General features: G+C 35.3%; 2 protein-coding genes across 4 annotated transcripts; one reads left to right on the forward strand and one right to left on the reverse strand.

The window, feature by feature from the left end:
* The first annotated feature begins 2,075 nt into the window (after positions 1–2,075).
* LOC130936841 (dehydration-responsive element-binding protein 2F) lies at positions 2,076–2,954 on the forward strand. The gene has a single exon (XM_057867003.1). It carries the CDS (start codon positions 2,076–2,078, stop codon positions 2,925–2,927), a length of 852 nt encoding a protein of 283 aa, XP_057722986.1. The 3' UTR covers positions 2,928–2,954.
* Positions 2,955–3,011: 57 nt separating this feature from the next.
* Positions 3,012–9,282, reverse strand: LOC130936840 (uncharacterized). Of its 3 annotated transcripts, XR_009068183.1 has the most exons (17): positions 9,121–9,279; positions 8,646–8,750; positions 8,356–8,424; positions 7,936–8,025; positions 7,737–7,820; positions 7,233–7,397; positions 6,581–6,768; positions 6,316–6,388; positions 5,977–6,030; positions 5,472–5,729; positions 5,095–5,301; positions 4,910–5,013; positions 4,415–4,559; positions 4,184–4,318; positions 3,801–4,083; positions 3,240–3,688; positions 3,012–3,099 (listed from the first exon to the last, which is right to left on the reverse strand). XR_009068183.1 is itself a non-coding variant. In XM_057867002.1 (16 exons), the coding sequence occupies exons 1-15, from the start codon at positions 9,208–9,210 to the stop codon at positions 3,907–3,909; spliced, it is 1,944 nt and encodes a 647-aa protein (XP_057722985.1). In that variant the 5' UTR covers positions 9,211–9,279; the 3' UTR covers positions 3,158–3,688; positions 3,893–3,906. The 3 variants fall into 3 exon arrangements, 1 of the variants encoding a protein (XP_057722985.1); XR_009068182.1 differs by lacking the exon at positions 3,012–3,099 and having other exon boundaries at positions 3,158–3,688; positions 9,121–9,282; XM_057867002.1 differs by lacking the exon at positions 3,012–3,099 and having other exon boundaries at positions 3,158–3,688; positions 3,893–4,083.
* Between the last annotated feature and the right edge of the window lie 7,322 nt (positions 9,283–16,604).

Below are 16,604 nucleotides of genomic sequence, written 5' to 3' on the forward strand. Positions count from 1 at the left end.
TTTAAAAGTGATTTCTTTTGAAACCTAATTGTCTTATAATAAAATTTGTTGGTATTTAGAATTTGTCCAACACATTAAAATTTTGATTTAAAGCGACGAGAGACCAATATTTTCATTGAGACTTCAGAGTAAGTCTTGATTAAGATTTCTAGAAAATAAAAATTTGTTGGAGACTAAAATGTTCGATTTAAAATCCTTTAAAAACCAATTCGGATATCTATTCTTCTACAATTTATTAACTTTCCACAGAATAAGTATCTTGCTCCATATCACAAACTCAAGTATTCCGTTAAGGTGGAAACTCAGATACAGTTGACTTCACGTAAAGTTGATACTTGAGAGCCATTAGATGATTTGACTGATTTGACTAAATTTTCATCTAACAGCTCTCAGATATCAACTTCACGTGAAGGCGACTGCACCTGAGTTTCCACCAACCCTTAATTAGAATGCATTGTGAGACTGAGTTGATCAACATTCTGATAGTTAATGCATGATATGTATGAAGAGGAAGAAGAGCAGAAGATGGGAATGGGATAAAGGTGAAGTTGAGTCTCGAGAATCAGGCTGTGTATGAGAACACAACATGTGAATATATATAGCTCGTGAGTTGTTTGAGGATCAAATTCAACTCTTATTTATGGAAATAGAATCCAAGAAAGTGTCAAGACACTTCATTCAAACCACTCTCTTTGGATATAATATTGTAATCAATCACCCACCTCAACATCATTCAATTCTTCCTCTTGGATCTTGTATCACACACTACCACGCCTTCACTTACCCATTGACATGCATGCTTATTGTGCTCTCTAATATCACCATTTTCATACTTGCTAAGAGACGTTACTAGTTTAACTAACACTTTGGTTTAAAGGAAAAAAAAAAGTGCTGAAACACTCGAAAAACTATTCTCAAATAGAGTTATGAGTTATTATCTCTATGAAAATAGGGAAAATATTTTAGGATATTTTTTTTCTCTTTTTTATTTATTGAACGGGCCATCGTGGCAAAGTGGCAATGCTATCCAAGCTCCACATAATGCTGGACCCGTGACTGCCAAAACAGAAATTGATAATTTGATATCATAAAAAACAAAATTTATCTTATTCTTAATCTTTTCTAACGTGCCATTGTTTCATTACACCCTTTTTTAGAGTTCTCCTATATATGTTAAACATGGAATTAAAAAAAAATACTATATTAATTTACCTCATGCTGTTTACCTTTTGAATTTTTAAAATATGCTATTTAAACTAAGTTGGATTGATCTAGTAATTAGTTCACTAATCTGTTTAAGTAAATGTTGGTATTCGAATTTCATTTTGTACATGCAACAATTCATTAGTCAACAACAAATCCTTAAATAGAATTCATAATCCTCGATCTATTAAACTGTCAACAACAAACCCTTAAATAGAACTCATAATCCTCAGTCTATTAAACTAAAAGATACCATGAACACTCCAAAAAAAATTGTTATTTAACTTTTTTTTTATTACTTTAAGGTGACTTGCTACTTCAGATAAAAATATTTTTATATAAAAATAATAACTAAAAATCATTAAATAATTTAACATAATTACACGTTATATCCTTTGTCTTGCCTTATCATTTCATATCTCGCTTGTCATAGATTCAAAGTGTCTTGAGCGTAGTAAACAAAAAGTATAAAATTATATAACCCGTGTTTTGAAGACACAGACAAAACCCATAACTCAAGTCAACGCTGCATAATATATATGTCACCAAATTCTTTTTAAGTATACAAGAAAATCTCATACAATATAGTTACCAGTGTTGACCGAATTCTCAACCATTTAACTTGTTATGATTTAATTATACGTGATAAGTGAAGATTTTTTTCGTTAGATTTCACAAAAAAATGAGATTTGAAACAATGAGAATTCACTAGGTAACGGTCACATGCTACCTTTTCTTTCTTTTTTTTTGCAAACGTGAAAACATTTATACCGAACTCCATTCTTGCTCCTACATATTCCGCGCCTTGCATGCACCAACATGCATAACCAACCACTCACTCTAACACTCATCACACTCTCTCAACATCAACCATGGATACTACCAAGAAATCCCCCTTGAAGCCATGGAAGAAGGGTCCAACACGAGGGAAAGGCGGCCCCCAGAACGCTTCGTGTGAGTATCGAGGTGTTCGCCAAAGGACTTGGGGGAAATGGGTTGCTGAGATCAGAGAGCCAAAGAAGAGAACCAGGCTCTGGCTTGGTTCTTTTGCCACGGCCGAAGAAGCCGCCATGGCTTATGACGAGGCTGCACGGAGGCTCTATGGACCGGACGCGTATCTTAACCTTCCCCACCTGAAACCGAGCTCCAACTTTCCCATCAAATCTGGGAAATTCAAATGGATGCCATCCAAGAACTTCATTTCAATGTTCCCTTCTTGTGGACTACTCAATGTGAATGCTCAACCTAGTGTTCATTTAATCCATCAGAGGCTTCAGCAGTTTAAGCAGAATGGGGTTGTGAATCAATCTCCTAGTTCATCCAATGATCCAAAGGGTGAAACTAAGAGTGTAAAAGAAAGCAAAGTTGATGCAGAAGAAGATCCTCCAGAGGAGAAAAACACTCGAGCATCATCGGAGGCGATGCTTGGAGATCTTCACGAGAAGCCACAGATAGACCTTCATGAGTTTCTTCAGCAGATGGGAATACTGAAAGCAGAAATACAGGAAGAAAGAACCGATAGCTCGGGGAGCTCGACAGTGCCTGAAGCTGCATCGTGCGATGACTATGCTCAACTAGGCCTGTTTTCTGACAACAGTGTTAACTGGGAGGAACTGATTGGGATGCATGGAATTGCAGATTTTCCAGAATCTGAATCCACCCAGTTGGAAGCATATGAAACAAATTATGAGCTTGATTTCTATTCTTCCATCTGGAACTTCTAAGAAACTTACCTGGTTTTTCGGAAAAGAGAACTACTCTATCCTTTATAGCGTCGAGATCTAGTTAGATAAGCGAGTACTTAGCATATCGGCCTAAGCATAGATAGGATGGTTTTGGTTCTACTGCTACTCTCCAGTCTATTCCTGTTTTGTCTTATGCTTGCTGAGTTTCAATCTGTTGGTAGCAATGTAAGAGTAGGAAGTAGCTTAGAATAGAAGACTACCAGTGTGTGAAAGAACTAAGAAGCTTATGATAATAGAGATAACTAAATAATAATATCAGTCTACAAGTAGTAATATTATGAGTTGACTTACTTTTAGCATTTTTGGGAGTGTTAAGTTCTAACATTGTTCTTTCAATCTTATGTTTTGCTCTGGCAAAGTAGTTCACAGAGGAAAACGATGATTATTGGTATATCAAGTTCAACAACTCACTAGATAGGTTATAAGTCAGAAGAAAAAACAAAACAAAAACAAAATCACATAAAATAAGACAAGCATAACAGTGGTATGAATGATTTATGAAAATAAATAATATGCAAGAATTCTGACAAGTCTCTAGTGTTTTATCTCCTATAATTGCTCAAGCTTTGGGAAATGACCAACCTATATAAGCATTAACACAATGTAATGTGTATGAAAAGTAGAGATGAAAGATTTCTCCAAAATTTGCACCTTTACTTCTCCCATTTTCCATTCATCAGACACATTAATTAGCAGCTTTTTGACAATTCATGTTAACCCTTGCTTTTGTCTTACACTCCCTGTCAAATTCACCAATCGAGTCAAAATCAGCAACTTGACCTTGCTTAGCATAATAATTATTGTAACAAAACTTAATATTCTGTAAGTATGAGTTTCTGGGAAAGTTCATACATGACTTGGATTGAGAAAACCTTCATAGATCTACTAGCAACATCATCAAAACAACCAATAGTTCTGAAGACAGCAGCAATAGCAACATTAACCTTGAGAATTCAGCCTACTCGTTCTGGTATTCGGATGCACTCTGATACTCGCCATGCTCTTCAAAATACTCTATCAACCGCTTCAGAAATGCATCACTACTGACTGTCTCGGTGTCACAGACAAGACAGCATTGCCTTCGTGCCCGTGTCACAGCCACATTCATACGCCGGCGATCACTCAGAAAGCCCACCTGAAACATAAATCCCAGGTTTCTTCTCTTATACTTTATACCAAGAAAATTTGTCAACCAAATACTATATAGAAGGAAATAGCGGCCTTGTTACAAATACCTCCTTTTTTGAGTTGGATCGGACCATTGATATAATAATGGCTTCCTTCTCCCTTCCCTGAAAGCCATCAACTGTTGAGATTTCGACATCCTTCAGCTGATTCTCATTGTTTCTCAACATCTTGAGCAAAACAACCTGCCATAATGGTTACTACGAGTTACAAAAACACTAGCAAATGAAACAAGCTGTTGAACATCTGTATCAATGTTTCACGCAAAAGAAATCTCTTACCTGGGCAGCATATGGGGTAATAATTCCAATATCAGAAGGAAGCACACCACTTTGAACGAGTCTCTTGGCATGAACAATAGCAACCTCGGCTTCACCTTCATTAAGGGTGCTATCTTCTTCATCTTTTTTTTCTTCCATATCACATCTGAATTTCATCAATACAAGCAACTGATTACACACTGTTTGAATTTGCAACAACTTTGCAGGCTTATGTAAATTCCTAGGATATCAAAAAATCTATGTAAATTATGAAATATAATGATTGTTCCAGGCTTTAGTGATGCAATTTTTTCAAATATTGAAATTCTTGACTGGCTAGGGAAAACTGTTTCTACCAATCACTTAGTATAGATCATTCAAAAAAAAAAAAAATTAGAATGTTGGTATGCAAAGTCTCATTAACAAGAGAATGTCATGTCTTTGGTCCACATATTCCGACTAATCAAGCAGTTCTAAGGACATAAATTTTTCAATATATGAAATAGTCCCACATACCCAGCAATGTCTATGAGAAGAAGAGTTGGTTCAGTTGACGATGTCTTCTGCACATTGTCAAGATCATATAGCATATGTGCAGCAACACTAGCATGAGCCTCGATCTGTCATCACAGAATAACATTGCATGAAGAGTTAATAAAATATTTAGAATAGTGATCCGATATGAAGACAATAAGGAGCACCTTGCTGTTGTAAAGTTCTTTAGAAGACCAATCCATGATGAGTTCATTCATACGGTACTGGACTGTAAGCATAGATGTGACCTCGTCTCCATATATTTCTGCAAGTCGTTCAAAGAGGGTTCTTCCTAAACCTTTCTTCTCAGCTTCAACACTTTGAATGGTTGGAGGAAGTTGAAGATGGTCCCCTGCAAGGATACATCTTGAGCCCTAAAACATTGAACTCCATTTAGTTCAGTATAGTCAAGATGACATTAGGCTTGTGTGATTATAAAACTGTATTTTAATGCTGATCAGGTCTATGTTTAGAGACAAGCATTAGTAAATATTTAATGTTGAGAACAACATCAAAATATAGTTCAAATGCCAATGAACATTACCTTCAACAGAGGAATCCAACATGCAATTTCAAGTGCTTGAGCAGCTTCATCAATAATTACCAAATCAAATGACATATTGTCGAGTTTCTTAGAATAGGCCCCAATCAGAGTAGTCAATATTACATCTGCAGTTTTAAGTACGTCTGTTACAGCAAGCTGCTGCCTTTTGCGCTCTTCTTTGGATAGAGTCCTAAGTTCCCTTTGTATGTCTCTCCTTGTACTTTTGTCTTTGGTTTTCAATAGCTTTCCATTCAATGCCTGAAAGAAACACATCATATTTAGTGCAAAATTATATTTCATATATATTATCTTTTCCATTCATAGCTTTCTCTTCAGGGTTGGTTGTTGTAATTATATCTAGTTATGATACATGAAATTGATAGTGTCATCAATTATGAAATCTGAACGAAAAAAAGAGGTTCTTTTGAGCGTCAGCTAGATGATCACCATCAACCTTGGCAAATGATAATAAATCAGTTCTTTAACTTCTACTCTAAGACTTTACCTTCATTTCTTTTCGAATGTCATTTGCAAGGCCACTATTATCTCCTCGTAGTACCTAACAAGAAATTCAAGAACAAAGGATATAAAAGTCGATTATACTGAAGCATAAATACCAAAAGAATACCATGATACCAATTCATCAGTTAATATTTTAGGAGGAGGATTTGAAGAGTGACTCTAAAGATGATTATTTGCTTCTATTTTTGTAGCCCTACAAGAACCCATTGTTGTTCTTATGTATATCTCTTCTCTTCTTGAATTCTTCTTGTTTATAATCAATTCTTCTTTTTGTAGAGTGGTATTATAGAAGAAAGAGGGATAAGAAGTCATCATAATGTACCTGAGCATCCAGTGCACTGTCCAGTACTTGAGGCAATAAGCGTGCAGGATGACCTACTCTCACCAGCTTAACCCTAAACAAAAAGTTCGACTTTATGAACAAGTAATATATATATATATATATATATATATATATATATGATTTTATAGTATTCTGTTTTATACATAATTTCATCAATCAATGTTGTCATGTAAAAGCTGTTAGTGCTAGACTCCAATTAGATTGATACCGACTATTGTAATGCCAAAAGGATAAATAACTATACCTATGTGGAACTAGCCGCTCAACGATGTTATCAACAGCAATGTTTGAGGCAGCACAAGCAAGAATCTTTGATCCACGTTTAACTTCTTGTAATATAATTTCCACCACTGTTGTAGTTTTCCCAGTTCCAGGAGGTCCATGTAGCAAAAACACATTCTTCGAAGATAGGGCTTTTGAAATTGCACCTTTCTTTGCAGATAAAAACCAGAAATTAAAATACATAAGTTTGTGATCACAAGGCGGATATGCAAAGCTAAAATGATGAAATACCACAGAAAAACCACTATTATTAAATGGGAAGGCTTCTTCACTCAAATGATTAATTAGCAAAATAAATCCAATTACGTCGTTCTTGATTGTATTTGTTTTGCACATACTACTATAGTACTGAGTGTTAGTGTTCTTAAGTTGAAAACGTTTTTGCAATTTAGTCCCTAACCCATTGGGCATTCAAGAGGAAGAGGATCGATCTATCGATAGCAATAGACATTAAATAGCTATAACTAGTAAATACACGTGCTTTATTATAACTACAAAGGCATGCACCAACAAAATATAAATAATACATTGAATGAAAATAATTTACAGAAAGTGCAGAAGAGTCATGAATAAGTTATTTAAGAAAAAGCCATACAAGAAAATAGGTTATGTACCTGAGAGTGATCAAGTTTGGTATTAAAAGGAGTGAAGGAAACATCCTTCTTGGACATTGTTGGCGACCTCTCCCCAAATAAGACCGGAATTAGATCAGCAGCTGGACCCTTATGCACTCCTTTACTCAACTGTACTAATGCATCTTTCATCCTGCGATATGTCACCTGCATGAGGCATGAGTAATGAATATTTACAGCATACAAGAACTCAGAAGCAAGAAAATGAGACGAAAACAGATAAAATATTTTTCAATAGAAAAAAGTATTAAAAGTTTTAAGCAAAGTGATAAAGTGTGTGCGTACAATATTAAAAATTCACATGGTAACTAACAAACATAGATGAATAACTATTTTTTTCTGATTGACATTACTAACACCAATTGAGTGTTACAACACATCATGGAAAACGAAATGCCAGTCTAGCAATGCTATTATTTATAACCAATCTGCAAAGGCATTCTATATAAGAAGAGATAACAAGCAACTGTGAACTTATCAGCATACCTCATTTGCAACTTTTTCCAGCCTTAGGGGACTGTTTAAACCATCTTCAGGTATGTCATCAAAAGCAACAGTTATTGACGAGTCCTGTTAGTATCAAACCAGCAAGTCAAAGTTGTGTCCAATGCTAGGATCACCTGTAGCTAACAGCATGGGCAATTTTCTTTCCATAAATTGAATCAATCAGAGACTTAAGAATTACCTTTAATCTATAAACAACACCTTGTCCAAGAGCAGGAGAACCTAGATCAGCCTTGTTGAGTTTTAAAACGACGACGTCGTGAGTACTAAACTGCAAAAATAAGACTTCATCAACTCCTGAGAGTATAACAATATTGATCAAAAACATAAGAAAACTGTCTTATCAGTAATTTGTGGCAACCTTTTTTGCCACATACAAGTCTCAAAATAATTGAAGAAAGTATTTCTACTGTCAATAACAGAAGGCGGAAGAAAATGTAACATATAGAAAATTACTTAAAGACCTAGAAATGTGAACAATCGAATAGGTTCATATAAAACTGAGTACTAAAGATAACTTCTTCAAATATGAGTTGAACGATATAACAGTCAGAGATTTATGAAATGCAAAGTAATTGATAAAAGAAAGTCAATCATTCACCTTGTGTGCAGGAAGAACATCTCCTTTTGTAGACTGGAACTCAATCAGAGATTTTCCCATAAGCCCTGTCTATATTCATGAAATGGAAGGAAGAGAAGCACCATATAAGAATACCAACTGAAACTCCACTCATCAATTATTACTTATTACTCAAATAGCACACTATAAAATAAGGCATAACATAAAAATTCAAATTACTCATTTATTCTCATGAAAAAGGAAAGAAAACAAAATGGAATATAAGATCATACATAAAATTATCATAAGTGAAGAACTGAAAAACAAGTAACCTGGACATCCACACACTTCAAGTTAAGGATTGTGGAACCTTTCTTTTGAGCAGTATCCAGATTCCTTGATGCGCCCGTGGCGATTGAGCTTGATATCTCAGCTTCCTAAGCGCCGAAAAAAACAAAACAGAGGAGAAAATTTGAAAAGGAAGCCCCATCATTCATCCATTCTGAAGTCACCACCCAACATAAACCATTCTTTGCAAAATTATCATCTTTTCCACTTTTCTAATCACCCCATGAACACTTGCTATTACATGGGACAGTAAAAATTGGTCTTGAATTCGTAAATTGATACGGAGAGGCCTCCGAAAGTTGGAAACTTTAGTTGCAGGGTTTGAGTCATATTAGTCTATTCAGTTCTAATTCCATTTTTACACACAAAAAAAACGAGTATGCAAAGATGGGCAATGGATTAAACGAGAAAAGCGAAAGCTTTTGAATAATGTGTGTTATGTAGCTACGAAGTAGGTACCTTTTCCAAGTCAAGAAGAGGGGTGGTGATAGTGATGAACTGTTGCAGAGAGAGAGGTGATGATTTCTTCTTAGTCGCTCCTTTCTCCATTGCTTCTCTATCACTGTTGCTATCAAAGGACTGCAGACCAGAGAGAGAGAGAGAGAGAGAGAGAGAGAGAGAGAGAGCTAAATGCAGCTAAACACTCGTATGTGTTGGTCTTTTATTTCATTTTAACCATCTTTCTTTGTGAGAAATTTGTATCTTATTTTGCACTCAATTTTATTTTATTTTTTTTTTCAATTTGAAGTTTATATGTTTTTTTTTATCTGATTAACAGGGAGAAAATAAAAATATATATTAATCATTAAGAAAATATTTTAATTTTCCAATTTTTGTGTACTAATATCTAGATTAAAGAAACAAATAATATTTCAATTTTAGTTAAATTATTTTTTTTCCAATTCCAATATCTATTTAAGTAAATGAATGGGCTAACTATTAAATAAGTTATTTTCTATTTACTAAAATGTGCTGGAAAAAAAACCAATATCAAATAGTTTTGAGACTTGTATATGGTGTTGTGAAACATAACATGAGAATAATTGTGATGAAATAAAATGTTGCATGTAATAAAATATGTTAATCACTTAAATTATATTGCCCAAATTCTTCTACATTTTCCCCTCAATTATATAAATAACTTCCTTTTGCAACACATTTATCACACCATTTTTATCTCCTTATTTTGTTATTATTGATCCTTGTAGCAAAAAAGTTTGCTGCTCATTGACGGTAGAAATTTGCGTGGACAAATTGCTTGATAACACTGCATTTTATATTTTTAAAAATATTTAAATTTTTCATTCCTCACTCCTAAAATTGAAATGGTAAGTGATAACTGAAAAGTGAAAACACAGATCAGATAGAACAAAATCACAACACTGAAACTATGGAGATACTATTGAGAATGGAGGAGTTGTTAAAAGTACAATATTATTTCTACTAGATGAATCACAGGCAAAGACAAATGTTATTCTCATATAGCTAAATTCATATATTACTTTAACTACTCAGCATTCCTGCAAAAACTGCAAAATTATAGAGTAAATCCCCCATATCAAATTACTGCATTAATCTAATAATACCACTGCTTACAGATAACAGAATAATACATCAATTCCTCACTAGTCACTATGAATATGTTGCATCCCAAACCTCCAAAAGTTGGAGGGAATAAGTTACTTCTTCCACAAAAAATCCTCAGTTTGCCTTTAGAAGCATGAAAGCGTAACTGTGACCTCTGAGAAATTAGTAATAGATCAGTTGAATATGAGGGCGTCCCGTCCTGGCAACATTAAGAAAATACAATTCAAATTCCAAAGCAATAATATAAGACGTTTATTGTTCTTGAACCTTACAACTTCACATTAAGAGTTGTGTTAGTTTATAAGTAATAACATGAAACAAAAGAAGAAAGGAATGTGCAGCCATAGAGGAACGACGATAGATGAAGTTTACCTCCAATTGCTCAAGAAGACGGAGATCTGAAGGGAATGTTCAACCAAAATCTTCTTCTTTTGTGTTATAGCATCACTCATAACATTCACAGTATCTGCAATAAACGGTTCCAGCCTCTCCATATTTAAAATCTTTGAACCTTGATGCTGCATCTGATAACAAAAGATCAAGCTTTTGCGGGAAAGTATCCATGTGCCTCAAATCACTTACCCTAATACCATTACGGTTCAATGAAAGATTTAGCAAGTTCGGCTTTCCTTAACCCGTCCACTTCTTAGTGGAAATCAAACAACAAGTGAGCATGATCAGATATCAAGACTACCAATTTTCTTAAATAGCCAATTCCATTCCCAATAACACAAACAGTATCCTCGTTTAGAATACCAGAAGGAACAAGATAATAGTGATTATAGAATACCAAAATTATCTTATTTTTGCATCTCTTAATTATTGCTGGAATAATTTAATAATATAAGTATAGGGAGCCAATAAATATTTTAATTTCTTAAATACATTATACATACAATACGTGGTATACAAGAGTTAATGTGAAAGTGAGTCAAATGAACTGATATGAAGTTCTTGCGAAGTAGATTTTGTCACCATTCAGATGCAACGTCTGCGAAACAGAGCCAGAGCCATTTTTAATGCGTCATCCGTGAGATCAGAGGGCATTATTTTTGTTTCGTTGTCCGCGAAATGAAAGAGTGTTATTTCCGTTTCATCACCCACAAATGGGTGAAACACGAGAGGGTAGAGCAAGAACACGAGAAAGGAATAGAGTCAAAATAGAAAGAAAAAATAAAGAAGAAAAAATAGAGCAGAGGAAATTTTTTTTTTAACAAACATATATAATGTGAATTTTAGCTTGAAAAAAAAGAAGATGCATCTAAAAGAAGACAGAAAGAACAAAACGGGCGTTAGAGGATGAAAAAGCCAAAGAAAGAAAAAATTAGAGTAACACATAATATATTGGGTTGTCGTATTTTGTCAGTAATGCTGCTGATCACTATTATTTTGCCGATAATACTAGGGAAATAATAACTAAAATTACTTTATTTAAGTTAACATCCATATTTTGTATATGTAATATTTATAATTAGGCTACTTTTTTTTGGTATGGAAAAAATATTGGTGTTTTTGTTAAAAATGGGAGTATTTGGTGTAATTACAGATGGGTGGATTTTTTGGGTGGGAGCCAACACGTGGGGGTGTGTTGCAACCCGTGGGGGGCGTGGTGAACACGTGGCAGCATTCTGGCCAACACGTGGGGGGCGTGTTGGACACGTGGCAGCTTCTTAGCCAACACGTGGGGGGCGTGTTGCAACACGTGGGGGGCGTGTTGAATAATTTCCATACTACCGTAATACACTTCAAATATCAATATTCAACCAAAACACCATCTCTCTTTCCATATTAAAAATAATTTCTGTTATAATTACATCTAGGGTATTAAAAAGTTAATATAGTCTAAACGTATAATGTGTATAATTGGTTAAATTTTTGGTCCATAAATAAAATGAACATCACCCATATTATCCAAAATAACCATCTAAATACCAGGGATAATAAACATCTCATATCATAAAATTATTCATCTCAAAAACTTAAGTTGATTTTAGAGTTTATCAAGGATAGAATCATTAACCTTTCGGATCTAGAACTCTAATACCATGTCATGAATTCACTCATCCTAAAAGTCGTAACCTGACAAGATAATATAACATTAATAATTATATCTCTAATACTTCTTAAACCTCTATTATACACATTGTACGGTTAGACTATTAGCTCCTTATACTTTCCCTTTTTATATTTATCTAAATAAAAAAGTCCCATTCATTTGGTCACTTTCATATCCATTTCTTTTTTGTTTTAATACTTTGGTAAAGAGGACATGCTGCCACGTCCACAAGTGTGCAATCTAATAGTCATAGACGTATTTATTTATTTATTTAGTTGAGTAACGCTATTTTAGAAAATGAAATCAACAATAATAAAGTAGATCATGCTAGTTTTCTCCTATTTATTATTTGATAAGGCTGACTTTGATTTAGATATTTCTGGTACCATTTTTCTTCCATCACAACGCTGCAATGAGCGTAATCAGGACGCTGAAACCGAAGCGTGTACTTCTATTCTGACAGGAAGGAATAAATACGTGTGTGTGTTTGAGTTCTTAGTTATGAGTACTGTAATGTAATAAAATCTTCTTCATTCATTTGCAAAGTAGAGATGACAAATGAATAATCAATTTAAAGGTATAAAAAGTGTGTACGTTTGTTGTTCCTAAGATATGTGCCCACTCTGTTGAAAGAGGGATCGAGGATCAATCAACTAACATTCATCCACTATTTACAATTGGAATAGTGCTTGGAAAATAATCCAATAAAAGTTTAATCCACTTTCTTATTTAAAAAAGTTTCATCCCATCATAAAAGTTCCAAAAAAACAAGTATAATTTTGCAGAATTATTACAACATAGGGCAGAGAAGTTAAAAGTTACAAGAAAAATATAGATAAAAAATAGAGAAGATGGATGAATGAGTATGATCTACCAGGTAAGATGGAAGATGCGAGAGAGAGCAAGAGTGATGCGTGGATAAAGATGAAGAGAGAAAAGGGTGCAATCTCTGAGAAAGTGTTGAATTTTGTTGACAAAGAGGTTGAAGCTCCTTATTGGGGGAATATGCAAGGTTAAGGGCACAGCTGAGAATGCCACAGCAAACACAACTTCAAGCATGCTTCTCACTCTTCTCTTCCTTTTCTTGTGCTGATGATCAGAAGACTAAGACTCTATATTACGGGGGATGGGGGAAACCACTTTAATTTGACATGTGTCATATGCCCTCATATATTCACTCTTCAATGCAATATATGGTGTGGTGGTACCTCTGTTCATATTATAAATGGAAGAATTAACACCAAAAATACCTCCGAATTAAATACGGATAAAAATGTACTAAAATTTTAGAGAAAAGGACAAATAGGTCCCTGACCTTTTGTCCCGTAGACATTTTCGTCCCTGAGCATTTGAAAATACATTTAAACCCCCGACCTTAGCAAATCTTGGACGGATGAGTCCCTCCGTCGAATTGCCACCGCCGGACCCGTCGGAGAAGTCTGATCTGGCTCCCCTGAGAATGACGTGGCACGCCTGGCTGACAGCTGGACTGCTGAGTGGAAAGGTCCGTTCGAAAAATTGGACATTTAAGTCCCTGCACCACAATGCGATGTCGTTTTGAGTTTCCACCCTAATTCTTAAATTGATTGCTCTTCGTTGTCGAGGCCAGAGGTGAGGAGCTCAACGTTCATCAGCCATGGCTGCGAATGCGAATGGAGCATCAGCAACCTCGAGAAGAAGCCACAGGGGAGTAAGAGAGGAAGATTCTGCCTCAAGCTCAGATCCTTATGTTCTCTACGACGGAGACCTGAAGGACGATATCGCTCGGAGATGCTTCTGTGGAGTTTATGCGATAATGTATATGTCGAGGACGAGTAGGAACCCAAACAGAGTCTTCATGGGTTGCCCATTCTATAAGGTAAGATAAGAAATCTGTGAATTTTGTTATGTTGGATTGGTTCTGGGTGGTGATTTATTTTTGGGGTTTTGTCAGGGAAATCAACCGCACTGCAAGTTTTTTCTTTGGGTGGATGAACATCTGGCTAGAATTGGAAGCAGTGGTTGCGTCTTGGATAAAACACCTTTGGTTGAGAAAAAGGCAGAGAAGGAGGCAGAAGTTGTTGAAGAGGATGAGGGATTCCAGCATAGGATTGCTATTCTAGAGGAAAATGTTACTGTGCTAGAGAAGAAAAAAAATCCGTTAGCTTGTTGTGTTGTTATTGTTGTATGTGCTGTTATGGCTGCATTTTATGTATGTAGTGACTGAGAAATGAATTTTAGAAAGTATAGTTGAAAAATGTATTGAACCTGTTTTCTGTTGTGTATTGAAACATGGTCTTTAGGGAAGATTTGTATCCTATTATCTATCTAAATGCAGTTCAAGTTATGATATGAATATGATGTTGAATTTGATGTTGTGAATATGTGAAGAAGCCTTGAATGCTTGAGAAAAGTAGGCATATAAGTTGTATCATTAACCACAAAACATATATTGAAAGTTACTCAAAAGGAACAAATCTGCTCAAGTGTATAGTATTATGAAGCTTAACATCACAAAAGTAAGCCTCAAACACCTAACATTAATGCAACAGTTTATAAAAGCCTAAGAGCTTCGTCAAAAAGCCACTAATTATCCAAAAAAAAGAAACATTGTTATGACATTCAACTTTCCTAAATGCTATTACAAGGCATAGTGGCCTGCCCAAGATGCCGAAGATGTCACATTTCTTCATTTGTTTGGATTGATGGATGGTGGATTAGGAATGAATTTGAACAGTCTTGTTGTTGCTGTGCTTGCTGCTGCCAGTGTCTCCTTGGAAGCAACTGTACTCGGTCCTGGCCTGACTTGAGTTGGTTGAGGCTGTGGGGGTACAGGCTGAGTCGGAGGCGAGAGTGAAGTTGGGCAAAATGGGGCAGGTGGCCTGAATATCTTCTGTTTAGGCCTGATCTTTGAAGTTTTTGGTTGAAATGTTTGGTGAGCTGTGGATAGAACTTGGAGTGGAGGCCTAAAAGGTGTACCTCTAGTCACACGACCTGGCTGGGATTGGTCTGCCACGGGAGATGGTGTTACAGGATTTGGTGTTGTTGGCACAGGACTTGGAACCTGGTTGTGCTAAATTTAAGTTGATCACTGTTATGCATTACTATATGAATACTGAAATATGCAGTAATATACACCAAATATAGCAGATTATTAAGAATAAAAACATTACTAACATCATCCTGTGGTGCTGACTATGATAGCGGAAGGACAACAAGTGACTGACTTGTCCCACCTTTCTTGGACTTCTTGGTCTTAGGTTTCCAATTGGGGTTAGATGGAGCACCCTTGCAAGTCTTGTAGTTATGTCCCTCTAACCCACATTTACTACAAGTTACCTTAAACGACCTCTTAAGCTTGGCACCTTGCTGCATCATTGGTTCAGCCGGATCTTTTTGTCTGTTGTGGACCTTTGGTCTCCCGATTGGTCTCTTTATGATTGGAGGATCTAGTCTCGAATACTCACTCCGTGTCCAAAATTCCTGACTAGGCACTGGCTGAATAGAATATGCATATGTCTTATGGATTGATTCCATGCATAACCATGGGTGCACATATTCTTCTGCTTGATCATGTCTTTTCCTGATTGCTGCCTGATGATTGGATTTTTGACGGTTTAGAATTTCACAAATGAATTCTCGTTGCAAGTATAGTTTCTAAACCAATCACTAATCCTTTCATACAAAAAGTTGTTTGTCACTAAAACAAACCCCTAAAATTTATAAACCGAAGTATTGAAACCTCGGATCGTTCTCCCTAGGAATTACAATAAAGTGTCTTGTTATTGATTTGAGTTGTTTTTGGGGTTTTGATAAGAGGCATGAAAGATAAATGGCAAGAAAGTAAACTAACAACTATAAAAAGTCTTGGCAAGGGTTGGTGGTCAAGGTTCTCTATCCTAATCACTAACCACAATATGAGAATTGGCAAGGATTAATCTCATTAAATCATCCTCTAACTAGTAGTAAAGGAAAGTCAAATGAGCTATATCAATCCTAGTCCATAAATCCTAACTCTCCACTAATTCAATTAGTGAGAACTAGAGTCAATGGCTCCCAATCATCAATCACTTGGACATTAGTAACTCAAGAGTTCCTAAGTTACCTTTCCAAGCCAAGAGTATAAAATTCTACTCTAAAATCCAACCAAGCATTTCATCAAACACTTGGAAGGCATAAAAGGAAAGCATAGTAAATTGCAAGAAAAGTAAATCTACACTACTCAATTGCAAGGAATTTAAACAACAACAAATCAAAAGAAACACATTTATTAAGAATTACCTTTTATTGAATTGAAAGAAAGTAGAAGAAACAAAAGTAG

Source organism: Arachis stenosperma, chromosome 6 (assembly GCF_014773155.1).
Source record: "Arachis stenosperma cultivar V10309 chromosome 6, arast.V10309.gnm1.PFL2, whole genome shotgun sequence".
In the NCBI taxonomy this organism is placed as follows: domain Eukaryota; kingdom Viridiplantae; phylum Streptophyta; class Magnoliopsida; order Fabales; family Fabaceae; genus Arachis; species Arachis stenosperma.

Excerpts from the sequence above, each read along its gene's own strand:
- LOC130936841 (XM_057867003.1), top strand. The coding sequence starts at position 2,076 with ATGGATACTACCAAGAAATCCCCCTTGAAGCCATGGAAGAAGGGTCCA.
- LOC130936840 (XM_057867002.1), bottom strand. The coding sequence starts at position 9,210 with ATGGAGAAAGGAGCGACTAAGAAGAAATCATCACCTCTCTCTCTGCAA. Across the intron at positions 8,751-9,120 it reads CTCTTCTTGACTTGGAAAAG|GAAGCTGAGATATCAAGCTC; the intron begins GTACCTACTTCG and ends TTCGGCGCTTAG. Across the intron at positions 5,730-5,976 it reads ACATTCGAAAAGAAATGAAG|GCATTGAATGGAAAGCTATT; the intron begins GTAAAGTCTTAG and ends TGTTTCTTTCAG.